The sequence below is a fragment of the Suillus subalutaceus genome (genome assembly GCF_016647625.1).
Source record: "Suillus subalutaceus strain FC151 chromosome Unknown DFJ58scaffold_1, whole genome shotgun sequence".
In the NCBI taxonomy this organism is placed as follows: Eukaryota; Fungi; Basidiomycota; class Agaricomycetes; order Boletales; family Suillaceae; genus Suillus; species Suillus subalutaceus.
In genome coordinates, this window is record NW_024540250.1 from 1,056,131 (window position 1) to 1,082,045 (window position 25,915).

The window sequence follows — 25,915 nt, forward strand, 5'->3', positions numbered from 1 at the left end:
TCGTGTCTTTAGGTTTGCCAAAGCCAGGAGCCATATTATCTACGCAGATGTTGACTTGAATGGGATGCATACTGTATACGTCAATGTCTATCAAAATTTCATCATCTGCGCGATGAAGATGCACCACCATCTCATGACCTCTGGCATCAATGTCGCGAAGAATAAAAAATTCATTTGCGGTGAGTTGAATCTAACATGAACCTCTTCAGAATGATGCCGGGCTCACTAGGCATAGATACCATCGGACACACTGCTAGATGCACATATAGCACACTGCGCCAGTCCCACAGCGCGGCGTTGCGCCCAAATGGAGGGAATTTTGATCTGAAGAAAAGTTCAGTGATATGGTAAGATACGATCTCGGTTGTGCGCACTGCGCTCTTATGGTTCACATATTCAGGCTGGGGATGCATGCATTTCACCATGTGCTGTCGAAAAGGCCTGGGGTCTACGGCACACTGCTGGAGTCTCTTCGCTTCCAGCTGGCGTTGTTTCGCAAAAAACCACTGAAGCATCGATTGAGAAGTGTGGTGAAGGATGGTCTTGCAGGCGTAGCTACAGTACATTTTTGAATGGCACGTATACTATAATATTGTAGCGGCGGCGAGCCGCCAGTCCCTGACTCCCTTGACCGGTCTACTGTGGTTTTCAAATTTTTGTTTCAGGACATGAATGTGAGGTCAAGTGCTTTCATCCCATCCTGCACTTGCATTTGTCCGCAGAGGGCTATGCCCATGGAGAGATAGCCGGACAAGGAGGGCTGAATGCTGACGGACTGCGTCACCACGAAAGTAAGTTGGTCAAGGTTTACAACAGACAGTGTATAGGCTGCGTTGCACTGCTTCTTCTGCCATTCCGGGCCGCCCATCCCTGGGCGTCATCACTCCTTCGATTAGTACTCTGATCAAGCGAGTCCCTCGGTTTAGAACTTCTATCTTGTCTCACCCGTTCTCTAGAAATATATCACTTCTGTGTTGAAGCCTCGTGTGTAATATTTCTACTACACTCGATCTTCGAGGTGCGTTCAGATCAAGGGAGTTCGTAATAATCATGGATATACGATGCTGCAGGCAGGCAATATGAGCAACATTACCATTGTCAACAACACAAAGGAGAAAATCACTGTTAGCATCAGCTAACATCAGTGACAGTGGGCAACCCGGATTCTATGAAATCGCGTCAAAGAACTCCAACACCTGGAAACGGAACAAATTGCAAACGTGCCATGTATTGAGGGCTGACAATGGAAATACTGAGGTTCTTGTTGTGGAACCTGGAAAAACGTACCAAATCGTTGAAAGTCATGGTGCGTTCAGAGGTGTATTATAAAGAAGTTCATAATAATCATTTTGGACACAGCAGGCAACTTGAATACGAACGAAGTCACCATTGTCAATAACACCGGGGAGAAAATCGCTGTTAGTATCACTAACATCGGCGAGAGTGGGCAACCTGACTTCTTTGAAATCACGTCAAAGAACTTCAGCACCTGGAAACGGAGCAATCTGCAGGTTTGCCATGTGCTGAGAACCGACAATGGAAACACTGAGGTTTTTGTTGTGGAGCCTGGAAGAAATTATCGAGTTGGCTGAAAGTCTTATGGGTAGAAACATTTGGCCATGGTGTTCAAGTTATGTCCACACAACGCTGTTGTTTTTCATGATACAAACATAAATTCTCACCCGGCAATTTGCCCTCATGCGAGAGTGACACATTCCCTTAACCTGTCAACATATGTCTGTGTCTCTGATGAGCCAAAGATCGGATCATATCCACCCGTGCTGTATGGCTTATGAATGAGATAGCTTTTTCCATCATAAACATTCTGGCACAACAAGGTCTGCACAATACCCACGTGCCCCCTGGCAGAACGCACCAATCAACTCATACTGTGTTCGTCATCTGCGCAAAGACTCTTCAGCAGCAACACTGCGACGGACTACCAGCAGTGATCATGGTTGCTGACGTGATAGATGGCTTTCTCTTAATGGGTCCTTGGCAGGATGCCCTCATGACAAAGAACGGAGAAGCTAAGCGTTGAGCGCTTCTGCTCGCATGTTTGTTCAGGTACACCGTACACGGTACTTTCATTTCATAATGGTCCTACTAGACAATAAAGTTCCTAGATAACTGGGAGCTCAAACACTAACACCGGGGTTCAAGTGTGAGTGTGCAATGATATGTACTCAAGAAATGACAGATGAACACGTAGCTACATAGATATATAATTGTAAGGTCGTCAAATTATGAGGGGCAACTACATCCAATGGTCGTCGATTATCTTCAAGCTCGCACTTAGATCTCGGGAGTGCCACTGTACTGGCCAGGGCGCGACTGTTGGGAAAAGACATGCGACGGTATGGATGGGTTTTGATATATGTTGCTAGACGCGGTGGTCAGGACGGTGGGGGAGGGAGGAGAACCTGGGAAAGTGGTCGGGTCAGAGGGGTCCTTCACAAAGAGATGAGATGAGTGTCGATGTATCATAGAATCATGAAAAACATACGTAGAGACGCGGTTGTTGCGTCATTTGTGGTTGCACTGGGAATGGATGAGGGTTAGCGGAGTAAACGCTTTGAGTGTAGCCTGGACCCCCGCCAATGTCGCTGAAAGCAGCCGATGGCGCTGTGGCGGAGCGACGGCGTTTGATAAAGAACCACGTCGCCAAGCCTATGATGGCTGCAGCTCCCACAATTCCACCAACAACACCCCCAGCTATAGCTCCAGCATTTGAACTTTTCGAGTCAGTTGATGATGTCGAAGATCCTGTGACTGTGCCTGAGGAACTGGTCAAAGAAGCAGGCACGCTGCTCGAAGAAGCGACCGAGCCAGTAGATTGTACGCTGGTTGCGGTAGATTCTGGGGTATCTACAGGAAGATGAGCCAAAGTGCTTCTGCAATGGGGGTTATGCTCAAATGCTAACCTCCATTATTTTGCGCTGCGACGGGATCGAACCCATCTGCGGTCACCTTCAGAAAAAAATTAGATTACAACAATTGGGATGAGTAGTCGTGCATTGACATTCAGGTATGCCCAATTCGGAACCTTGGTGCCGGACGGAATGTTATACGGATATCTGTCGGCGATGTGGGTAAGAGAAGCTTGGAGGATATAAATAACCTTGCAGACTTACTGTTGTAAGTATACCTGAGAGCAATTGTAGTTCCATTGAGACCAGCTACGAGGCTCTGTAAAGTCAGATACTTGAGATGACTTGAATACGACTCACTTCAGATACGTGGCATTCTGGCAGGCGCCGCAAGCACTAATCAGCGAGTAGGTCACTGTACTACATTCGCAAAGGTTGGCTTCAGCGGACGTGGGAGCCGCATAATGGGTGCCGGGAGGTAAAGCATTGACTGTAAAATCTGTGCCAGGACTAGTTATGCAAGGTCAAGGCATACTGAGAAAGGAGAACTGCATACCTCCACCCCAGCAGACGCTCTCGAGATAGGAAGAAACCACGCAAGGGTTCTGTTGGAGGCTGTTGTCCATCTGCGGATCACCCAATCATGCATCAGAATCTATATCTTAAAACTAATAAAAGTATTACCCAAGCAAAGGAGGACCCGCATGTTGCATTGGAGGTCTGCGCAAAGGCGCCCCTGGGTACAAACGCTGCTGCTGTCAGGACCACTATCAACGACCATGCCTTGGAGAGCGGCGACATGGTGGATAGAAGGAAGGATGGGGAAGACGGAACGGGTATAGAAGGTTACATATAGTAATTAGGTGATTTGTTCCTTATGGCAGTTCGACGTGATGCCGGCCACATCAATACTTTGCCAAGATAGATCGAACACAGCTTTGGAAATGAGGCCGCAGGGTTTTTGATAAGTGCAAACGCCTCTCCGATCCGTGCGCTATTAAGGCAACTTATAGAGGCCCACCACTGGTAATGTCCTGTTCCCTGTCCACGGCAGACTCGTTTTCAAGTGGGGTAAAGTTGGCTTGGTCATTTGAGCGCGCTCGGATCCAGATGGCATCCATGAGCACGAGTCATGAGGCCCTGCATCTATCATTACTAATACTAGTACTATCCCTTCCGGTGCAATCGGCAGTCACAATATTGTCACATAGGCCAGTTTCAATGATTGAGTGAGACTCGAACCATGTACATTCGAATTCAGGACCTTTGTAAGTTCGACTATAGATGATTTGAACGTGTGTGTGAGTATTGAATATTGAATATTGAAACTCCGTCACGGTACGTATCAGCAGGTGACATTTCTGTGTGACTCGGGCACTTTCAACGTTTATCTCACTCAATTCTGCTTCAATCGTGGTCGTTCAACCTCGTAATGAGAGAGAAAATGTTATCTATGTTGATGGTTTTAAGTAGCTAGAAATACGAGTTTTGTGAAAGTGCCGACTTCTGTAGGATGACGATGGCACCGGAAGGGATATAGTATCAGGGCAATTAAGGGTCGGTTTCAATAGAGGTTTGGCTGTGTAAACTTGTTCCTGCTCATTAATCATTTTGTGCCTCTTTTGTAACCGTTTTTGTCGCTTCGAATTCCGAGATCTACCAGACCACATGCTATGTTGATCTGTTCTCACACCACCCATATCGCTAGATCTGCATACGCATGAGCCGTCAACTTTATCAAAATGGCCTCTGGCTCGTCCTCTGTGCAATCTATCGGTGCAGCTATGGACACCTTTCGGCACAACCTTGGCACCCCTGCCGCTCTTGTAATAAGTATATGAGGAAGAATTTCCCGTTCGACTGTATCATCTATGTATGGCTATGCGTTTGTGTTATGGTTTCTGAGTATGTCGTGAACAGTTTCCCCTTCTCATTAGTATCCCACCAGGAAGTTGTCTAGCATCCACCTAGTGGCAGTTAGTCGAACATATGCTGAAGTACCAAGCTCGTACGCATCTTGTACGTGTCGTATCAGCAGACCGGCGCAACCACTACATTTACGGCTTTGTTACGGGTACGCAGTACTTGTAAGTACACCATTTCAATAGTGTTCAAGTACTTATAGTCTCCGCGCTGTGAATTTCTAATGCCATTTTGCTAGACACTTTTTCCAAGACTTACCATGCTGATCAAACTACTGTAGAAGCATCTACTCACGCTCGCGCTAGCGAGTTACATCGTGGGTTACAAAAGGAATGCGACGTTTTCAGCGCTCAGTACCGCAACATTTATTTCTCGTAGTACCGTGACTGGTCACATGAAATCATAAGCTCGATTCATGGATCATTCAAATTGCGATTGACGCGTGGCGAAGCTCGTATATCTCATTAACGAAATGAGTCTTTGTAGCCAATGGTACGGCTCAGCGCTAACTACGGTATAGACGCCTGCCACTGTTGGCCCGCCGTCCCAAAAACTTTTTGCATGTACCGTTAATTGCTGTACACACTTATAACACCTATTGCACTTAAAGCTACTGTTGACGCTTTACGAGCGGTCGCGACCTGTTAATTTGACCGCACCCTGAATTCAGTTTAGAGAAAATCCAACAAGTCTGAAACGCAACGTTCCGAGTTTCGTTTACCAGAAGGTAAGTGACATAAGGTAAGATAAGCCCAAACTTTAGACCTGTGGAATGCCAGCGTACTGTCCAGGATGCGACTGTCGGGAAAAGACGGGTGAGGGCATCGATGGGTTTAGGTGTACGTTGCTAGATGTGGCGACTGGGCCAGTGAAGGAGTGAGGACGACCTGGGAAAGTGGTCGGGTCAGAGGGGTCCTGCGTGAGGGGATGAGACGAGCTGATGTATCATAAAATCATAAGAAACATACGTAGAGACGTGATTGCTGCGCCATAGGGAATGTAGTAGTGTTGGTGGAGTAAAAACTTTGAGTGTGGCCTGGACCTCCGCCTATGTCATTGAAAGCGGCTGATGGCGTTGTGGAGGAGGGGCGGCGTTTGACAAAGTACCATGTCACAAGGCCAATGATGGCTGCAACTCCTGCAATTCCACCAACAACACCCCCAGCTATAGCTCCAACGTTTGAACTTTTCGAGTTAGTTGATGATGTCGTCGAAGATCCTGTGGCTGCGCCCAAAGAACTGGTTAAAGAAGCAGACACGCTGGTCAAAGAAGCAGATATGGTGGTCGAATAAGTGACTGTGATAGTAGGACCACTAGTTGCGGTAGATTCCGGGAGGTCTACAAGAAGGTGAGTGAAAGTGCTTCTGCGACGGAGAAGTTATGCCCGAATGCTAACCTCCGTTGCTTTGCGCTGCGACGGGGTCGAACCCACTGGCACCGGACACCTTCAGAGAAAATTAGATTATAACAGATGGGATAACTAATCGTGCACTGACGCTCAAATATGCCCAATTCGGGACCTTGATACCAGTGGGAATGTTTATCGGATATCTGTCGATCGGGGGTATTAGAAAAGCTTGCAGAATATCAACAACCTTGCGGACTGACTCTCGGATAGATGTCTGGGTGCAACTGAGGCTTCAGGAAGTCCAGCTGATGGGAAATAAGCGCGTCGTGAAGTCGAGCTCGATACGACTTAAATACGACTCACTTCAGATATGTTGCATTCTGGCAGTCGGCGCAAGCGCTAAGCATCGAGTAGGTTACCGTACTACATACGCAAGGGTTTGCTAGAGCGGCCGAGGGAGCTGCGTAAATGTAACCGGGAGGTAGAGGATCGATCGTCGTAGCTGCGCCAGAACTAGTTATGCAAGCCAAGGCATAGTGAAAAAAGGCGTACCTTCACAGGCGCTCTGAAGGTAGGCAGCAACGAAGCAAGGATCCTGCCCGAGACTGTTGTTCATCTGCAGATCATGAATCAGAATCTATACCTTGAAGCCTAAAAAATTAAATCACCCAACCAAAGGAGGACAAGCATGTCACAGTGGACATCTGCGCAAAGGCACCTCTGGGTACAAGTGCTGCCTCCAAGATCACTACCAACGACCATGCTTTGGCTTGGGGTGGCGGCATCATGGATAGAAAGAACAAAGATGGGGGAAGGCGAAATGGGCAGAAGCCTTCAAATTATGGCACTTTGTTGCCTCCAGTAGTTTGACGGGATGCCGCGGCGGCCGTCCACCTCAATCGCCAGGCTTGAAAGCTTGACCAGAAACGAGGCTCAGGGTTTTCGGTAAGTGCAAACACCTCTCCATTCCAGCAAGTAGCTTAGAGTAAAATCCCACTGCTGGTAATGACCATTTCTTGTACATGACAGACTCGTTTTCGAGCAGGATAAAATATGTTTGGCTATCTGAACGCTCGGATCCAATTCATGATGCCGCAATTATTTGGTGTGGTGGATACAAGGTGGATGTCAAGGTTGACGTTGATGTTGTGTGGTGCAGTCAGAGCCGAATTTGGTAAGGCTGTACAGCTGTAAGCGTCGTTCCCGCTGAACGCTCACCTAGGCTTTTCTACATGGACATTTGGTAGGCCGCTCGTGGTTGTACCGTCGAGTGTATTGATATTTGAATAGTGACTACTGTCCGGGCACTTATGCACAGTCTCCGCGGTGTGGCTATCTTGCTAGACCTTCAAATTTTTCCAACACTTAATCGACTATCGATAATCGTACTGAATCTGCTGATCACGCTGCTGTACATGCTCGAGCTCGGGTTAGGGAGTCACAACGTGTGGGGAATGCGATGTCCTCAGCATCGCAAATTCAAACCTTATCACACAAGTTCAGACTAATAAGTACCGTAAGGTGACACGGAATAAGATCAATCCATGTGTCATTGCGACGCGTAACGAAGCTCGTATGTGTACAAACGAAGTGAGTCTATGGAAAGCGGGAGTGATCAGCACTCACGCTTTCCATAAGTCACATGCATCTCTGGAGTCACGAATGCCCTGGAGGCTGGCACTATGAAACTGGAAGAGGTTCGGATCATTGGCCGACCTGTTGAGTTGTGTAACTCCTAGTGGTGAGGCGGTGCTTGGTGCAAAACCAGTCCCCACTAGTCCGCCGTTCCTGCTGGCTGTTTTAGGCGCGCACTCCTGTGAAGATTAGATGACTTTACGTGCTTATGGCCCTGAATGTGCTGGCAGTGAGATGACTTAACTGACACTTTATTTAAAGCAGCCATCCCACAGATATCATGAACCTGTCACGACCAAGCTCGTAGCAAGTTGTATTAGTAGATGATCGATGAGCGTCAGACTGTACGTCTGCTTAGCTGCCATTCCAAGAACTGTTTACATGGTGACTTCGTAGTACCGTTGATTACTGTACACACTTGTAGTACTAACATATTACATTTAATACTACTTTCGCCACTTTTTGAGTGGTCGCGACTCGTGAATTTAGTAAACCTCCGGAGCGCCAGCGTACTGTCCAGGACGCGGCTGTTGGGAAAAGACGTGCGAGGGGTACGGATGAGTGTTGGTATATGTTGCTAGATGAGGTGATTGGGAAGGTGGGGGAGGAAAGAGAACCTGGGAAAGTGGTCGGGTCAGAAGGGTCCTGCGCGAGGAGATGAGCTAATGCACCATAAAATAATGAGAAACATACGTAGAGACGTGGTTGCTGCGTCATTTGGGGTTGCATTGGGAATAAATCAGGGTTAGCGGAGTAATGACTTTGAGTGTGGCCTGGACCTCCGCTAATATCGCTGAATGGCATTGTGGAGGAGCGACGGCGTTTGACAAAGTACCGTGTTGCAAGGCTAATGATGACTGCAGCTCCCACAATTCCACCAACAACACCCCCAGCTACAGCTCCAATATTTGAGCTTGTCGAATCAGATGCTGATGTCGTTGAAGATCCTGTGGCTGCGCCCAAAGAACTGGTCAAAGAAGCAGACACGCTGCTCGAATAAGTGACCGAGCCAGTAGATTGTACGCTGGTTGCAGTAGATTCAGGGAGATCTACAAGAAGGTGAGTGAACGTGCTTCTGGGACGGGGGGGTTATGCCCAAATCCTAACCTCCAGCACTTTGCGCTACGACAGCATCGAACCCAGCTGCAGTCACCTTCAGGAAAAATTAGATTACAACATTTGGGATGAGTAGTTGTGCATTAACATTCAGGTATGCCCAATTCGGAACCTTCGTGCCAGACGGAATGTTATACGGATATCTGTCGGCAAGGTGGATTAGAGAAGCTTGGAGAATATAAATAACCTTGCAGACTGACACTTGGGAGAATACCTGAGAACAATTGTGGCTCCAGTAAGACCAACTACGACGCAATAAGCGCTCTGTAAAGTCAAACATACTTGATACGACTTGAATACAACTCACTCCGAATACGTGGCGTTCTGACAGTCGCCGCAAGCGCTCATCAGTGCATAGGTCACTGTACTACATTCGCAAGAGTTTGCTGTAGTGGCCGAGGGACCTGCATAAAAGTCGCCAGGAAGCAAAGCAATCACTTCAAAAGCTGCGCCAGAACCAGTTATGCAAGGCTAAGGCATACTAAGAAACGAAAACTGCGTACATCCACTCGAGCAGACGCTCTCAAGGTAGGAAGCAACCACGCAAGGATCCTGCCCGAGTGAGTTGTTCATCTGCAGATCATGCTTCAGAATCTATATCTTGAAGCTCAAAAACAAGAGGGGAAGAAGAGACAGATCATTACCCAACCATAGGAGGACAGGCATGTCGCATTGGAGGTCTGCGCAAAAGCACCTCTGGGTACAAGTGTTCCTGCTATTAGAACCACTGTCAAGGACCATGCCATGGTGAGTGGTGACATGATGGATAGAAGGAAGGCGGAATGAGGATAACGGGACGGCGAGAAGCTTTCAAGTTATGGCACTTTGTTCCTTTGTGATGCCGGTAACTGCCAAGTTTGATTGGACACTGATCTCTGAAACGAGGGCTCAGGGCTTTTGATAAGTTCAAACGCCTCTCCGTTGCAGCGAGCTTAGCGTCAAGGCCCACCACTGGTGCTGAGTCCATTGTACATGACAGACTCGTTTTTCGTGAACAGGATAAAGTCTGCTTGGCCATTTGAGCGCTCGGATCCCCCGATACCGCAATCATACGATCCTGTGCTGGTGATTATGATAATAAGTATTTGACCATCTATGCTATATACAGCTCAGGTGCAAAGAAGGACCGATGAACGAGCAAACAGGATCAGAAGCTTAAGATAGAAGGTGGTGTCAGGTGCATTATATCGGTCAGAGCCGAGTGATCTTTTACATCCGTGAGAATATCTGACTAAGACTATACAGTTACCAGCCACCGCAAGGTTCCAAAGTTGTCTCCGCCAAGGCCTACAGCGCCGACAATATCCTCAAAACTCGCCATGGCCCCCTCGACAACGTGAGTCTGTCAAGTTTCTGAACGGTTAACAAGCGTTTACATCTTCACCAGGGTTCCTACAGTCTCGGTTCGTTCATGTACTCGCGATCTATGTGATATCCACTAACCTCTACCACAGGACATCGAAGTTCCGGAGACCCTCCTTAAAAAGCGCAAGCAAAACGAAAAGGCACGGGAGGAGCGCCTTGCTGCCGCGACTGCCGCACGTAAGGTTCGTGTCAACATGTTAATTAGGGCCTTGCTCTATGTATGATGCATACGATTATTTCGACCGAATGGCTAGTGGGATTCGTTCTGCAGTGCCGCCTTCAAATTAACCATCTTTCGGGACTGATCCTTTACTTTCAAATTGCCCTATTTCAGATCGCATACTAAATTTTGTTCCAGGCATCAAAGGCAAAGCGCAAGGTTATTTTCAAGCGGGCGGAGAGCTATGTCAAGGAGTACTTGTCAAAGGAGAAGGAGGAGATCCGATTGAAGCGCGCTGCCCGGACATCTGGTGACTTCTATGTTCCCGCAGAAGCCAAGGTTTACTTCGTCGTCCGTATTCGTGGGTACGTACAGCTTCCTCTGTGATTATTCATTCTTCTCATATGCGCGTAGTATCAACGAGATTGCACCCAAACCCCGCAAAATCCTACAACTCCTCCGCCTTCTTCAGATCAACAACGGTGTTTTCGTAAAGGTCACCAAAGCCACCCAGCAAATGCTCCGACTGGTTGAGCCCTACATCACATACGGGTAGGTTGACTGCTTTGTGAATATGTACGGAGAATGATGAATTTCTCCAGCGAGCCAAACATCAAGTCCGTCCGCGAACTCCTTTACAAGCGCGGTTACGGCAAGGTCAACAAACAGCGTATTCCCCTGACCAACAATGCCATCATCGAGGAGTCCCTCGGCAAATATGACATCCTCTCCATAGAGGATCTCGTTCACGAGATCGCTACTGCCGGCCCCAACTTCAAGCAGGTCAGCACGACCATGTCACAAATATTTTCACCTGCTGACAGATTGGAACAGGCATCTAACTTCCTCTGGCCGTTCAAGCTGTCGAACCCTAACGGTGGCTGGAGGACGCGCAAATTCAAGCACTTCGTGCAAGGTGGTGACTTTGGTGACCGAGAGGCCAACATTAACAAGCTCATCCGCCAAATGAACTGAGTGTATCTTTTATTGCGGTCCGACGGAGGGGTAGTGGCGGGATGGAGTAGTCGCAAGGTATGCTTGGCATGAAATTCATCATGTTCCTCTATTTTTGCCATGTATGCATTATGAAAACGCGTATGGATTTCTTCCAACACTTCAGTATTCATTGGCATGATATGAGATTTGTATTATTCTACGTTTTGCTGTAATGCAGCTCAGCTTGGTGGAGTCCGCGTCCACTTGATTACCACGGTGATAACGTCGTCTGTTCTATTTTCACTCCTCGACTCCCAATCCATGAGGTGCCATTTTGACATGATGATATGGTAGCGCAGTCTATATTCTGCGATGCCTTTACAACGAACTGTTCCACAGGACGCAAGCGAAACTTCTCGTCAAGTAAATAATATCCTACGTAATTTGAGGTGCGCTGCAGATGGTGACATGAGCTCGAACGAAGCACCTCATTCCTTCGTCCAGAGGAGAACAATTTCGCCACTCACGTAATGTGCAGCGTGTCCCAGCGAGCCTACCCACATCGTTGCACGTCAATAACCTCCCAACCCTTCCGATCAACCTGATCTATCCTACTGCAGAAGACGGCAGGCGGAATGCAGCGGCTGCTCCAAGTTCAGGGCACCATTCTACAAGACCTGGCCGAGTCGCAGGACCTGATCCACCTCGCAGTTGGACAACCCTAAGTTCATCTCCGAAGGTCAGGGAGGTCGACTTGTCGGACATAAACTCCCCTGCCTGGCGTAAACATGCCCTCGACTTGGTATTCTCCCCTGGCAACGCGTCAGTGCGTCCACCAGGTTCTAGTGCATCTCTTCGTAGCTTTCAGGCGCCGGGCGAATTCCCTACACTCGCACTACTATCCCTTCACGTCATCCTCATGGAATGCAGCGGATATGAGTTGGCTGAAATCAGGCCCTATATCCCACCTCACCTCCGTCGCGCCTTAATGCGTCACAGCGCAATAAACTGTCCTCTCTCTCATATCGAGCTGAATGCAATATGCGGAGAAGAAGGGCATGCAGATGGAGAGCTCGTAGTCGTTGGGCCGCATGCTACATTGCGCAGCGACCATTTCCGGCGAATCCATTCCTCAAGAGAATCCGAATGTGCAGCAGAGGAGTCTACGTGGGAGTCCCTTGCAACACAGGGGAGCGAGCCTAGTGCGCTCTTCTCCCTTACCCTACTGTCCACACCGTTAACCTTCGCCTTGAGCGACCTCCCGCCCACAATCACTTGCCTCGCACTCATAAATATCCCTAAACCAGCGTCCCTTCAACGACTTCCATTGTATTGCCCTCTGGTCTCGCTGTTAGACCTGTCTTATAACAGTTGGCTCATTCCAGCGTCAGGGGAGAAGCTACTACAAGATTACCCGTGGACGAAATTGCGCTACTTGAAGGTCTTGGGGTTACGAGGGTGTCACGTTACATCAACGCTTCTGTCGCAAGTCAATAGAGGTAGATGGGATGACGTGGACGCCATTCATTGATGATCTACGTATATAATATACATGAATTGAATCACACATACGGAAATCTGGACCGGATAGAATAGTACAGATTGCCGGTGGGTATACGAAAGTACAGGAGTCTGAGTGGAACGTAAATAAAATCATACCCGAGCATCGAGGAATAAGCCCAGATCAAATGGTGGCAAATACTGCATTCCATATTAGATCTCGCAGACGATATTTCACTGCAATAAAACCTACCTCGACAGTACTAGTCGGTTTCTTCTCTCCTGAAGTTGACGCACTCCTGCTGGTAGGCTTTGGCGGGAGGGTAACTCCTGCAGGTCTGCTAGAGTTTGTGGGAACTTTGATTTGCAGTTCACTCAAAGCTCCCCAGAGACAAGAATTATATCGCACAGCAACTTCCAGATGAGATACAGACAATAAGTTGCTGTGATCTGAGAAATAGGTCTCAGCGCACCGCCCTGTTCATGCGAGGAAATAAAGCACTCACAGAGTATTGCACGGTTTATCTGGTCTGCGACACGTTCTCGTCTTGCCTGGTCAAGATATTTTGACATAGGGCTCATCTCTGGCACCTTATATGCGAGAAGCCCGCCGACGTTCTCCAGTTCCTTCAAATACGTCGCTCGGTCTTCTGGTTTCCGTAATAGTTCTACTAACGCATAGAGTTTCTGCGCACGCAGTATTAGCTCTGTCTGATAACGCTCATCAGCCAAAAGATCAGGGTCACAGGGGATATTCGTCGGGGGTTCTGGTGTTGCTATGGGTGTGGTCCGATGGTGCGGAACATAGGGAAGAGGGATTGTACGGCAGGCTTCGATGAAAGCATGAATACGGAGGTTTAGTGAGAGGAGTGTGGGGTCCAAAACAGTACGGGAGGTGTACTCTATACGGTCAAGGGAAGAATCAACGGAAGACGACGTTTCTGAGGGTGGAGCGCTTGACGAGGCAAGAACAATGGGGAAGTGCTCGTTGAGGAGGGCAGTAGCTTCATCAATTCGCCCCGAGAGAATTTCTGTTCGTACTTCTGGACAAGAATATTAACATTAATAGACTCCACCAAGAATTCACTGCACCTTCACGACGCCGTATTCTACGGAGGCCCTCATCTGTTAGGTCCACTGAGGTCCCTTGCAACCTTCTGTCGGGCGACGTAATTTCGTCTCCGTCCTTATCGAGGTGCCTCACGGCAGTATCTCTAGCGAATGCCTGCGCAGTCTTGGTGTAACAATTGTGACAGAGGTAATCGAGTACAAAGGCACGCTGTAGAGAAGAGCAAGATCAGTCACAGTGACAGAAGACGAAGTTCTTGGCGGATCGGAACGCACGAGATGACCAGGTTGTGGTTCCGCGAATTGTTGGTTGCTAACTGGTGGAGACGGAGATGGGATGCGCGATGTAGGCGCTGGGCTCCTAATCATGGAAGACATAAAGGAGTTCAAGCGATACTGCTTGTCATGAAATGCAAAATTAAGAAGGACCGCTAAACACAGGACGATGCGACTGGAATACAGCTAGTTCTGGTCACAATGTTGCAATCTCGGATGCTTGGAGGGTAACTATCACATGCGTATATATACGTTCAACGTTCAACTCGTCAGGTCTTTACAATACATATGTTGGTATAATAACTTGAGTCTTGTGCAATTACGGTGTTAAGTGGGACGTGAACCGGAGGTCCGAGTCCTAGAGTGCCCTACAACGCTTGCACTTCTACCACTGTAGTACGAACCAGAAAGAGCATCCCCTCCCAACAAACAAGCTTGCTCTTCAGCGAGGGAAGCTCTGTGTGCGATCGATGTACCACGGCCTCGCCGACGCGGAGGCTTCCCTCGGTAAATAAAGGATTGAGATACAATTGTGACATCAAAGATTAATGTGCCGCCACTTCCAAGCAAGTATCTATAAGGTCATCAATGCCAAAATGAGTAAGATAAGACAATGAACATACGGGATGCTCTCCTTGAAAAACTCAGTTGATGCAGGCGGAGGCATGTGTGCCCCAGGAGACGTCAATATCGAGCAGACATAGAAAAAGTTGCCAAGGAAAGCAAAGACAAAGAGATAAATTGAAAGTCCCTCAACAGACTTTCTGACATACTGGAGAAGTCGTTTAGAGGAAAGTATTCCAACCATAACGAAAAGTAGACTCACGTTCTTCCATATCTGAGGAAGCCGAGAAGTCAAATATAACGAGGTACATAACCAGGCGAACATTCGTCCAATGATACGTTCCGTAGATGGGGAGTCTTCTGATTGAGATCGCAACTCCTTCTGGCTAAGTGTCAAAGGGAGTTCCACAGTCACAACTCCTGCATCTGATAATGACGCATGGTAGGCCGTGTCTTGCACGGAGGACGCTGTCATTGGATGGGGTATATTAACCTCATCCGCTAGTACCCGTCCGATGCTGTCACTCCTCCCTGCCAAAGATCTAGAGTGAGTGTTGGTTAGAGCTCCAACACTAAACAACACCCCAAATCCAAGCAAAACCATGCTTGCCCCGCGTCGACTCGCACGCGAACTGGTCCTATGGCCACTCGCTGCACGCGAGCCGGGTTGCTCAACCTCAACCTCTTCCGCATCTGCCATACGCTGCTCTGGACGACCCCGGGAAAATGCTGCGAACTCGCGCTGAGGAGCTGTAATTTGCAGTGATTTTGGAACGACCGGAGACGCCTGACTTCGAGCGCTCGGTTGATGATCGTGGCGTTCTTGGCTCCATGAAACGCGTTTCCGCCCAGAGTGGAGACTTTCTGAGAGTGCTGACAAGACTGCATCATCAACCTCATCCTGTGCTTCTTCGACGACTTGGGGTGTGGTGTCAACGAGCGACTGATCGACGAGATGCTTTCGTGAGACACGATGTTCAGGATGTGATTCAGGGAATGCGGCTAGTGCTGCAGCTGCGGCAACATTCCCCGCGATTGTCGATAATGTACGATAGTGTGATGCGTCCAATGAGAGTCGACGAGCAGTGGAGATGGTTCGTGATCGTGTGCGTACGTATACCTCGGATAGTGTTTCTGGTCCTTTACCATAGTAGTAGTAGAAGTATTGAGCCAGTAACGAACAATCTACTATGCAAAAGTAGGTCGCAAGATAAGTCTGAAAGCAAAAGCAAGTCACTATTACGAAGACGCGGTATCAACATCAGTAGCTCACCTGGAAGGGAAGCTGGTGGGTGAGCAAACAACCGACTAAATTCGAAAAGTCGCCTAGAAAGCAACATCAGTGGAAACCGAATTGATCGATAAGGATGTATCGTACCGAGCAACCAATTGCACAAGAACGGTAGTGCGAGGCCCTCACACGACTGCTGTTTGTAATTTTCTATCACTTGTCTACGATGGCGAATATGGCGCAATTCATTGTCAATTTCATGATGTGCAACGTAATAACAGACTGAGTACTAAGTACTGATCACTCACGGAAATTGGGCGCCGAGCCAACATGCTATAGAAGCATAACCGAGCAACTCGCTGAATTTCGCTGCAAGGAACATTCTCACTGTTGGGCCCACTAGAACTTGATTCCTTGAAGGTTCGAGGATGAAGATGCTAAACAAAGCGGGTTACAACAAGTCGAGCGCCGTGGATTGCCTCCAGTTGGTTCACACACGCTAGTGCGTGACAGAACATCCAGGTTCGCCTTGTTCGGTCGTGGGCAACTTAACTCGTCTCCGAATTGGTCACCCGTGCAATGATTAACCCTCTTCCGTTTCAGTCATCCTCCGGCATCCGACAAGGAACATGATGCTGCAGAGTTCATGCAGCAATAAATCTTTCATTACTCGGTACTCAAGCTTCAAGCGCGTCACAGGCGGGCCTGAGGCGCCTATTACTAACGTAGGCGCTCAAGTGACTGAATGGATAGCTTCATCCTTTCTGAAACCCACCTCTAAACCGGTAAGTACTGAATCCATGCTCTCCCGAATCCAATTTCAGTTGCCAAGTACCAGCGTCTAATAGAATGAGATAGGTGGATAATTCCGAACTCGGCCTCTGAAGCTCTCAAGGACAGGTACCATTATCAGTGACTGATGCACCGCCTCCACGCAAGTCCGACTGAAAATACAGTCAGTTTCCATCATGCAGTACACTTTCGGACAAACTCATCGATCCCGTTATCGATACTGCCAAAACCGACAACGTTCTAGAATCTATGTTTGTCTAGGGCTATGGGGAGACCATGTGACTATTGAACATGCGCCATCATAGTATGCACGGGTCTTGGTTTGTGGGTATGTGTCAAGCTTTGTCACGGTCCCTTGCCTCAGGCACATACTACTAGCGTGGGTCCTAGTTTGTTTCTTTATACCAGTCTTGCCAGATTCAAAATCCGTTCTGAAATTCAAGTGGTCCTCTACACTGGTAAGTACTTGAATCTACACTTCTTTGTCACAGTCCCGATCTCAATTGCTAAGCATCAGGGTAGATCAACGTCTGATAGAATCACATTCGAGGACAAGTATCAGTACATTATCATCATGATCGCCGCCTCCCCGGAAGTCTGCCCATCTGGTTCATACGAACCAACCACTGCGGACATTCTCACAGTCAAAAAATACTTCAAGTTATTTTCCATCCCACTTCCAGATGAACTCATCGATGACATCATCGATGCTGCCTCCTATTGGGCACACACATCTCTAGCAATCAATGGTCATATTGTTGCCTATGCCAACAGAGACTCGGACAAGATGTACATGCGTACATTACCTCTTGCAGTGTATGGCACAGAAGGAGACTTCCTACTCGACAAAGAAAATTTACAGGGAGAAGGGTTTGTCCTGGGCGGGCTACCTCCAACTGAGCTGGAGTGGGCAGCGCCTAGACGTGCCAAACCTTTTCGCAAGATCGAGTTTCAGCTATGGAGTCATGACCAGGGCTGGGGCGGTGAACGTGGTTGTCAAGGAACGTACAATAGCGCTTACTCCTGGTTCGATGCCAGTGTGGAGAGACTTCACTCCACTTCCTATTTCACAGGAAGCATCGAGTGGCCCTCTTCATTCCTCTTCACCGCAGTCGATGCCCCAGATATGCCAGACGACATCACGTATGCTTGCCCCTGCTGATGCGCCGACCTTCGATGACTAATCCAGTTTCTCCCCTCAGATCTATTCAAAAAGATGTCAAACGACCATTCATACCTTCTCCTTCCACTCTCCAGAAAAATATTGTTGCGGAAAATCGAACGACACACCATATCATCACTTGGACGGACCTTGACGATGTCAAAGAAGGTTCACCTGAAGCGATTGCAGCTGAAAATAGGGGACAGGGATGGAAATCATACGATGGTAGCTTTGTACGTGACTTGCAGGTCGGTGACTGCATTACTTTGTGGATGAGGGCTCGCTTCCCAGGCTGGAGCAACAATGTTGTGAAGGCGAAGATAACAGCATTTTGGGCAGTATAGGCTGATCTACTAGTTGGTGTCAAAAATGTGGAAAAACCACTTCTTATATTATGTACATCTGTATGGCATCCGATGCGTAGAGATTTCAATCAAGGCTTTCAAGATACAGAGCCAATGATCCCTCAACTCCATAGGGGGAGAGGGGCGACTATATTCTCTCGTTAACTGCAACAACTTGAAGTCCACAGTAACTCTCCACAATTCTGTCAGTGAAAGCTTGAATAAAATTTTTGTCCGCCCTCAAGATCGGAACCGGGCTGCTCATAAATGTCGTACTCGTGATGTCAAAAAGATAGGTAGAAATCGGACATTACCAGCACGTAGGTGCTTGATGACAGAAGTGTTCAAAACGTGAGCGATGCTAAGCCACAGCCTGCGAAGCGTTTGTACTTTACGTGACTGCAGGGAAGTCCACGGGAACTTCTCCTGAATTCTGTCAGCGAAAGATTTTTGTTTGCCTTCAAATTGGAACCGCATCAGGAAAACAACGGATCTCTTGTGTCATATATATATATGCGCTCTTCTATCAGGCACATGGGATCGAATCCAGAGGCTATCCAGATACAGGTCAGTAACAGCCAATGAACCAAGACGTTAGCGGGAAAGAGGGGGGGGGGGCAGCTGCATATGTTCTCTCGTCGGCTGCAACACTGTATGACGCACACAACCTTGGATTGACTCTCATTGCTTAATCCATCCTCTACATCGCTCAGCGCCACACTTGCATAAGAGCGCGGTGGGTGACATCTTTCGCTTTTGTTTCCCAGTGCCTTCAGCCATTTCTTCGGCAGCGCTTGGTTCATAATCAATAGTGAGCTCCTCTCCAGCAGGTATGTCTCGTGCAGCGACGAATGCCACATAAGGCATGTGTACCTAAACCAGGGTCTCAAGGGACAGCAAGAATTCTAGGTCATAGGCAATTACCTCTCGAATGGTATCGAAGACGACAGAATAGACCTTCATACTGGGCGAGCATGAGTGACTACACGTTAAATGATTGAATGTCGGCTCTCAAAGGCCCTAAGGCAGATCGTTTCGACTCACTTGACAAAGCGGGTCCAGTTACCTAGAGATAAAATGAAATTAAATCGAAGAAATCACGACACGGGGGCATACCGCAGTCATAAGAATCGACCGAAAACTTGTCTCCTGCATTGTGCTGACCACGGACCTCTGTGCCATCAAGATCGAAAACATAACCAATGTGCTCCGGAGAAAGGTTCTCCACGTCTTCCCGACGTCTATGAAATCAAGTGAGGGCCTGCAGAAGCCAGAATGGAAGAACTCACAGCAGCGTCCTGCAGTGAAGAATTCAGTACTTGGGAGTAGAGACATAATCATACGAACCCTGTGTATATTCCCAATACCTTTCCTTTTGGTAGTGTGACGGGGCAACGAGCACCCCAGCCGCACTGCATTGTCTTGAAAATCTCGATTGGAATATCACGAGGCTTCTGAGCAACACGATTACCGCACGCTGGACTACATTTACAGTACTGTAGCAACTTCAGTACGATCGGTGTGTCGCCTCAGATGAACCTGTACCTTGTTGCACTCAATAACTTCAACACCTTGCGGGATGCGAAATGCAAAAAGTCCCTAAACAAGTTGCCAACACGTTCCGCAATAGATAGAGATACTCACCCCACTATAGGCGTGTAACTTAAGCCCTCTTTCATTCGTGATTTCTGATTCTGTCTGACAGTCGCATCGAGATGCTCTTTGACACGTCGTGCATGCACATGCAAGGAAAGCCCCTGGATCGACGTCAAAGATTGACTGGAGACCATCATTATCACTGGTCCATGAAATGAAAAGGGTCCGACAAAATGAGAGACCAGAGGACATACAAATGATATGATCTCTCCATATATTTGAATTTGTACAGATGCTGACCAATGTCGCCATCTACGATCTCGTTGGAGATGCGTAAATCTGCGGCACCGGTCTCCTGTGCTGCTTTGTTCCAATTACTCTGTAAGTGCGCTCGCCCGCGCCTGCGACACATTAGTAAGATAGACGTGTAGGAACGCAAGAATAAAACTCACAAAGGCTTCGCAGGGCGAACAAATATAACGTCGCCATTCATAGCTGATGGCGCGCGTTTTGTAGTGCTGGCCTGGCCATATTTGACAGAGTGGTTTGTGATAGCATTCTTAGATCCTTCTGTGACGCCTTTGGATATAGCCCTGGGAGATTCCACTGTGCTTGCAGACGAATTGAACATCAAAGAGCGAAAAGCGTCATCCCCTATGGAAGGTGACCTTTTCCTTGCAGAAGCACCTCTTTTAGATGAAGAAAGGGGATTCGAAGGTGTTGGTCCACGAGTGCGTTTGGCAGAGGACGAACGCAGTACATCAGATGATGGGGTAGAACGCGGAGTACCTCTGCGCACACGCAGGCGAGACGCCGCATTGCCATCTTCAGCGTCGGGCTCATCTGTGCACCTGCATGCACTTTCTATTTCTTTGTCCCAGTTTGCTGCTGAGGGCTTATCAAGCCGTTTATGTTTCTTCTCCTCGTATGCTTGTGCGCGCAGGAAGGTGAAACGCTTATGCACTGCGTCATCTGGCCATGACACTTCCATGTCCAGACTGTCCTGGGCAAGTGCATTACGCTTATTGCCCTGCACTTTGTTCCAGCGATTGATCAAATCACTGCGGTCAGTTATATGGGTTTGCCAGGTCGTGTTTGTGCCATCCTTTCGTGACCAGTTTCCCCATCTCACCTGATTGTGTTAAGTACAGATCAAGTGTAAATTTTAGTGATTGTGCCTACTTCATATCTAGTAGACTCGTAAAATAGAGACGGGTAGAATACAAGTGGAGCTTACCTTGAAGTGCCGTCAGGATCAAGTTCCTCACCTACGACCCCCTTGATTGGCCACTCTCCATTCTCATTCCCACCTTCCGCATCACTCCAGCTTTCCTCTGGAGAGGGAGATCGTTTCCACAGGTCCATCATGCACCGAATTCACAACAGCGTCGAGGATAGTATAAGGAACTTCCTTTGTCTAGTGTAAAGGCCTGCCCTCTAAGTGATAGTATGACGGAAGCAAACGCGTTGTTCCAAAATGATAGCCCAGTCATGTGACCGCTTCAAGTTAATCTACGCGTCCACACGCGCCGCGTCTTTATTTGGTCTTGATGGCTTGACTTGAAGCTCGAACCCTTCGTCTTTCTTCACTTTCACCCACCATCATGTTTATGCTACGGCGCACCCCAACGACTTCTGATGGGAAACCTGTAGATAGGTTACAAGAGAGCACGCGCGTAAACAAGCCATTCAAACCCCCATCGCTTGTCAACGCTTCCGAGCGCGTCCAGCCTCAGCGCAAGCGCAAGCGGGTTTCGTACAAAGATGCAGCGGTTGACGAGAACGACAGTGACGACGACGATGCAAGAAAGAAGAAAAAGAAGAAGGGAGACAAAGACGGGACTTACAACGAGGAAGAGTTGAAAGCTGCTATCAAGACCTTTCCAGTGTACAAGCCTAAGCCATTCGATATGCTGCGCAGGTTCTCAATGCCAACTATGACGAACAAGAGCGGAGAAAAGGTGCACATTCTGCCTACCAATGCATCTCTGGGGATTCGTCCACCGACCAAGATCTTCCCTCGCCCGTTACATGATCCAATGGAGGACCATGCCATTGTCCTCTACGACCCTACGATCGATGACCGCGAAACAGACGAAGAGAAGAAGGAAAGAGAGAAGGAGGAAGCTAAAGAGAAGGCAGCCAAGGAAGCACAAAAGAAGACTGCAGGGATGTATAATCCGCATAAGAATCTACGGACGCTCCTGGGCGAAGGCAAGGACAAGAAAGAGAAAACACAGAAAGTCCCTGTAGTAATTGACCCTAGACTCGCAAAGGTTCTACGTCCACATCAGGTTGAGGGCGTGAAGGTGAGCGTTTCCTATAGCGTGCTTTTGCTGTACTCATCCTAACACGCAGTTCTTGTACAAATGTACTACCGGTATGATGGTGGACAACCAGTACGGCTGCATTATGGCCGATGAAATGGGTCTTGGCAAGACCCTACAATGCATCGCATTGTTATGGACCTTGATTAAGCAATCCCCTCACGCGGGAAAGCCCACCATAGAGAAGTGTATTATAGCATGTCCTTCTAGTTTGGTGAAAAATTGGGCGAACGAACTTGGTGTGTTGTTTATCTTTTAGTTCTTCTGAGACATCCCCTCACCTTCTCTCAGTCAAGTGGCTAGGCAAAGATGCCATTTCAGAGCTTGCAGTGGATGGCAAAGGTGGCAGAGGCGAACTCCATGGGAAGGTTGTTCGGTGGGTAGAAGCAACGGGTCGGAATGTTACACAACCAGGTTTGCCGTTGACCTTAAAGATGGATGCCTGACGTTCATGTCTCTCTCAGTGATGATCGTTTCCTATGAAACCCTTCGTACTCTAACCGCGCATTTGGCCAACTGTAGCATTGGCCTCCTGCTCTGTGATGAAGGCCACAGGTTGAAGAACTCTGGTGAGCTCACACGTTCACAGGACTTCATTGGAGCACTATGAATAACGTGTCTTGTCTCAGGCAACCAGACATTCCAAGCCCTGAATTCGCTCAATGTCAAGAGACGAGTCATTCTTACAGGAACACCCGTTCAGAATGATCTCTCGGAATATTTCTCCCTCTTGAACTTCGCAAACCCTAACTTCCTTGGCTCTCGAGATGACTTTCGTAAAAACTTCGAGAACGCTATTATTCGTGGCCGCGACGCGAGCGCCAGTGCAGAAGTACAAGCTCAATGCGAGAAGAAACTCAAGGAACTTGGTGGTCTTGTCACTAAATTCATCATTCGGCGAACAAATGACCTATTGTCAAAGTACCGTGAGTCGCTACTTGTTGCGCTGTTGCGATTTTTACTCTAATTATCATGTAGTACCGGTCAAGTACGAGCACGTCGTGTTCTGTGGACTTTCTGACTTTCAGCTTGCCTTGTACCGCCTTTTCATCTCCTCACCCGAGATCAAGGCGTTACTTCGAGGCACGGATTCCCAGCCACTCAAGGCAATCAATATCCTCAAGAAGCTTTGCAACCATCCTGAACTGCTCAACCTTCCCTCCGACCTCCATGGTTCCGAAAAGCTTCTACCTGAAGGCTATGGTGGCGCGGGCGCCACAGCGCGCGACAAAGGCAAGAACCAGACGGTGCGGTGTGATTGGGGAGGAAAATTTTTGGTCCTCGAGCGGTTCTTGCATCGCCTCAAGACAACTACCAATGACAAAATTGTGCTCATTAGCAATTATACGCAGACGCTTGACTTATTTGAGAAGCTGTGTCGAAGCAAGAAGTGAGTCTATGAAGTTTGACGATGCTTCCGAGTCGATTTATGTTGACGTACGAACCAGGTATGGCTTCTTTCGCCTTGATGGGACCATGACGGTCACCAAGCGCCAGAAGCTCGTGGATCAGTTCAATGATCCAAATGGGAAGGAATTTGTTTTCCTGCTAAGTAGTAAAGCCGGGGGATGTGGTATCAATCTTATAGGCGCCAACAGACTGATCCTTTTTGACCCTGGTTAGCATGTTCGATATGCTGGTTGGCTTAAACTAACAAGATTTGTGCAGACTGGAACCCTGCTGCTGATCAGCAGGCTCTTGCACGTGTATGGCGCGACGGCCAAAAAAAAGAGTGTAAGTCTGGCACGCGTCTGTTTTCAGTGCGTCGTTAACTACTATTATCATAGGCTTTGTCTATCGCTTTATCTCGACGGGAACGATTGAGGAAAAGATATTCCAACGTCAAGCATCAAAACAAGCTTTATCTTCTGCCGTCGTCGATGAGAAGGAAGATGCTGAACGGCATTTTTCGGTCGAGTCCCTTAGGCAGCTATTCCTATTTAATGAGACCACGATTTGCGATACTCACGATACCTTCAAATGCAAACGCTGCAAGGACGGCAAACAAGCTATCAAGTCACCTGCATTGTTGTACGGAGATGCAAGCACGTAAGTCTACCTCTTGGAGATGGGATGCATACCCCCTTACTTTCGTGTACAGGTGGAATCACTATACCAATGAGGAGCTAAAGAATAATCACGACGACCTACTCCGAGCTGAAGTAGGCTTATCTGAGATCTCCTTCGTTTTCCAATATATCAGTCACTAGAAGTTACCAGGGCTCTCATGATTATTATCGTCCGTATCATTGTCGTGGACATTCACTGCTCACCATTTGTAACACTATTTCACAGCACACACGATCATTATACTACAAAAGATAAAGCTACAGCGGTACAGGTATTAGTGCAAAGTCATTTATATGGATGCTATGTTATAACATCGTCCCAGGCTCCCCAGTCGTCACCGACCTTTCTCACTTTAACCTTCTCTCCTGATTCACCGAAGTAGGCAGCCGTATACCACATCTTCATTTCGTCCTCACTAAAGGGCCCAAAAGTCTCCTCGGTAGATTGCCCAGGGATGTCCCATTTGTACTCGTATGTGATGTCTGCAGAGGGAGGAATCCAATTAGGTCCCACCCTTCCGCTAGAGCGCACCGCGCGGACGAGTTCCTCGTATGATCGAGAGTAGATGTCAGTGTCACCAAGCGACATAAGGTTGGATGCCAAATGGGTGATCATGTCAATATCATTGAGACCCTGGGGTTTCTCTGCCGCCTTGTTGTCGACGGCCATAGCAGTATCATCTTTGGCCTTTCCATTGACTTTCCTGCGAGGTAGGTACTGGAGTCAGCTGATCCTAAAGGATGCTTGCTCGACAACGTACCTGGTGGAACGTGAATTCCGTTTCGCCTTTGCGCCTAATCGTTTAAGTGCCTCAAGTACTGTTTCTCCTTTCTTGAGCATTCCGAGGAGCTGCATTTCCAAAGCTTCCTTTCCACCGCTTTGCTCAAGCTCTATCTCCTCCGCCTTCATCTTTTCTCTTTGTATTCGTTCTTGCTGTCGCTTCCTTCGACGCGCCAGCTTGATTTCCTTGTCGTCTAGATCGTCCATCCACCGATCGTGTATGGCATGGGCATCAAATGACCGGACATACATGCCATCAGCAGCAAATTTGCCCTCTTCCATCTCCTCCCGCATATTGAACGAAGATAGCTCGAATCCCATGCCAGCCTTCTTCCGTCGTTCTCTTTCATCCTCGTCTTCAGGCTCATCCTCTTCATCTGAATCTGAATCTTCACCATCGTTGAACTCCTGTCCTTCTATGTCCCCTAGGCGTAAAAATTCTTCCTTCTTCTTCCCCTGCGCCTCGTCTTTCTTCTCTTCCTTGTCGGCCATTGCAAACATGTCGTCGTCATCGTCCGCCCCTTCTGCGTCCTTTCTTCTGCTCAGTACCACACCCTCTCCATCATCACTCGAGTCCGAGTCATATCCTTCGTTCTTAACCCGTCCTTTACGCTTGGCTAAAGGATCCTCAAGTGCAGAGTCAACTTCCTCCGCAAAGTTCACGGGATCTTCGTCAGGCTCTGTGAAACGCGTCTTTTTTGGAACATGTGAAGATTTTTGGGATGTTGATGCGTCTGTGCTGGACGTTGCTGACCGCTTCTGAGCCGTTCGGGGCTGCATATTGTAGTGCCAGTTGATAAGGAGAAGCTATGTCAATGTTTGATGGTGTTTGTCACCACTTGCATATCTTC

At 48.2% G+C, this 25,915-nt stretch overlaps 11 protein-coding genes across 11 annotated transcripts; 5 read left to right on the plus strand and 6 right to left on the minus strand.

Annotated features, from left to right (window-relative positions):
- Positions 1-112: 112 nt before the first annotated feature.
- On the plus strand, positions 113-572 carry DFJ58DRAFT_648427 (uncharacterized protein; the record flags this gene model as incomplete). Its single annotated transcript, XM_041381475.1, has 3 exons — positions 113-179; positions 236-347; positions 401-572. The coding sequence occupies 3 exons, from the start codon at positions 113-115 to the stop codon at positions 570-572; spliced, it is 351 nt and encodes a 116-aa protein (XP_041251464.1).
- Positions 573-2,058: 1,486 nt separating this feature from the next.
- On the minus strand, positions 2,059-4,116 carry DFJ58DRAFT_753589 (uncharacterized protein). The gene is made up of 8 exons (XM_041387927.1): positions 3,555-4,116; positions 3,427-3,496; positions 3,231-3,369; positions 3,135-3,179; positions 3,023-3,077; positions 2,925-2,970; positions 2,507-2,868; positions 2,059-2,451 (listed from the first exon to the last, which is right to left on the minus strand). The coding sequence occupies exons 1-8, from the start codon at positions 3,669-3,671 to the stop codon at positions 2,296-2,298; spliced, it is 990 nt and encodes a 329-aa protein (XP_041251465.1). The 5' UTR covers positions 3,672-4,116; the 3' UTR covers positions 2,059-2,295.
- Positions 4,117-5,552: 1,436 nt separating this feature from the next.
- On the minus strand, positions 5,553-7,288 carry DFJ58DRAFT_909624 (uncharacterized protein; the record flags this gene model as incomplete). Its single annotated transcript, XM_041395146.1, has 7 exons — positions 6,811-7,288; positions 6,695-6,758; positions 6,506-6,644; positions 6,291-6,345; positions 6,191-6,239; positions 5,762-6,132; positions 5,553-5,708 (listed from the first exon to the last, which is right to left on the minus strand). Exons 1-7 carry the CDS (start codon positions 6,928-6,930, stop codon positions 5,553-5,555), a joined length of 954 nt encoding a protein of 317 aa, XP_041251466.1. The 5' UTR covers positions 6,931-7,288.
- Positions 7,289-8,146: 858 nt separating this feature from the next.
- DFJ58DRAFT_740582 (uncharacterized protein) lies at positions 8,147-10,053 on the minus strand. Its single transcript, XM_041387092.1, has 8 exons — positions 9,538-10,053; positions 9,397-9,466; positions 9,201-9,339; positions 9,094-9,138; positions 8,982-9,036; positions 8,885-8,930; positions 8,471-8,826; positions 8,147-8,422 (listed from the first exon to the last, which is right to left on the minus strand). The coding sequence occupies exons 1-8, from the start codon at positions 9,652-9,654 to the stop codon at positions 8,204-8,206; spliced, it is 1,047 nt and encodes a 348-aa protein (XP_041251467.1). The 5' UTR covers positions 9,655-10,053; the 3' UTR covers positions 8,147-8,203.
- Positions 10,054-10,152: 99 nt separating this feature from the next.
- Positions 10,153-11,628, plus strand: DFJ58DRAFT_753602 (60S ribosomal protein L7). The gene is made up of 7 exons (XM_041387928.1): positions 10,153-10,229; positions 10,281-10,296; positions 10,348-10,440; positions 10,617-10,783; positions 10,833-10,970; positions 11,021-11,201; positions 11,253-11,628. Exons 1-7 carry the CDS (start codon positions 10,213-10,215, stop codon positions 11,391-11,393), a joined length of 753 nt encoding a protein of 250 aa, XP_041251468.1. The 5' UTR covers positions 10,153-10,212; the 3' UTR covers positions 11,394-11,628.
- A 98-nt stretch (positions 11,629-11,726) lies between these two features.
- On the plus strand, positions 11,727-12,885 carry DFJ58DRAFT_648675 (uncharacterized protein; the record flags this gene model as incomplete). The annotated part of the gene is made up of 2 exons (XM_041381485.1): positions 11,727-11,803; positions 11,859-12,885. The coding sequence occupies 2 exons, from the start codon at positions 11,727-11,729 to the stop codon at positions 12,883-12,885; spliced, it is 1,104 nt and encodes a 367-aa protein (XP_041251469.1).
- A 122-nt stretch (positions 12,886-13,007) lies between these two features.
- Positions 13,008-16,375, minus strand: DFJ58DRAFT_648622 (PQ loop repeat-domain-containing protein; the record flags this gene model as incomplete). The annotated part of the gene is made up of 11 exons (XM_041381482.1): positions 13,008-13,055; positions 13,114-13,304; positions 13,361-13,897; positions 13,947-14,133; positions 14,199-14,275; positions 14,537-14,772; positions 14,822-14,970; positions 15,025-15,978; positions 16,036-16,088; positions 16,141-16,214; positions 16,302-16,375. 11 exons carry the CDS (start codon positions 16,373-16,375, stop codon positions 13,008-13,010), a joined length of 2,580 nt encoding a protein of 859 aa, XP_041251470.1.
- A 537-nt stretch (positions 16,376-16,912) lies between these two features.
- DFJ58DRAFT_693815 (uncharacterized protein) lies at positions 16,913-18,397 on the plus strand. Its single transcript, XM_041383421.1, has 3 exons — positions 16,913-17,243; positions 17,297-17,928; positions 17,988-18,397. Exons 2-3 carry the CDS (start codon positions 17,360-17,362, stop codon positions 18,289-18,291), a joined length of 873 nt encoding a protein of 290 aa, XP_041251471.1. The 5' UTR covers positions 16,913-17,243; positions 17,297-17,359; the 3' UTR covers positions 18,292-18,397.
- A 276-nt stretch (positions 18,398-18,673) lies between these two features.
- On the minus strand, positions 18,674-21,335 carry DFJ58DRAFT_753613 (uncharacterized protein). Its single transcript, XM_041387929.1, has 12 exons — positions 21,125-21,335; positions 21,070-21,076; positions 20,340-21,019; positions 20,142-20,288; positions 19,936-20,089; positions 19,837-19,890; positions 19,639-19,787; positions 19,581-19,589; positions 19,408-19,532; positions 19,336-19,357; positions 19,216-19,273; positions 18,674-19,164 (listed from the first exon to the last, which is right to left on the minus strand). Exons 1-12 carry the CDS (start codon positions 21,253-21,255, stop codon positions 18,973-18,975), a joined length of 1,728 nt encoding a protein of 575 aa, XP_041251472.1. The 5' UTR covers positions 21,256-21,335; the 3' UTR covers positions 18,674-18,972.
- A 162-nt stretch (positions 21,336-21,497) lies between these two features.
- Positions 21,498-24,424, plus strand: DFJ58DRAFT_648315 (DNA repair protein, SNF2 family; the record flags this gene model as incomplete). The annotated part of the gene is made up of 10 exons (XM_041381469.1): positions 21,498-22,196; positions 22,246-22,453; positions 22,506-22,628; positions 22,679-22,783; positions 22,844-23,140; positions 23,193-23,604; positions 23,663-23,832; positions 23,883-23,948; positions 24,002-24,263; positions 24,316-24,424. 10 exons carry the CDS (start codon positions 21,498-21,500, stop codon positions 24,422-24,424), a joined length of 2,451 nt encoding a protein of 816 aa, XP_041251473.1.
- A 160-nt stretch (positions 24,425-24,584) lies between these two features.
- Positions 24,585-25,844, minus strand: DFJ58DRAFT_720758 (uncharacterized protein; the record flags this gene model as incomplete). The annotated part of the gene is made up of 2 exons (XM_041384735.1): positions 24,585-24,987; positions 25,045-25,844. The coding sequence occupies 2 exons, from the start codon at positions 25,842-25,844 to the stop codon at positions 24,585-24,587; spliced, it is 1,203 nt and encodes a 400-aa protein (XP_041251474.1).
- Between the last annotated feature and the right edge of the window lie 71 nt (positions 25,845-25,915).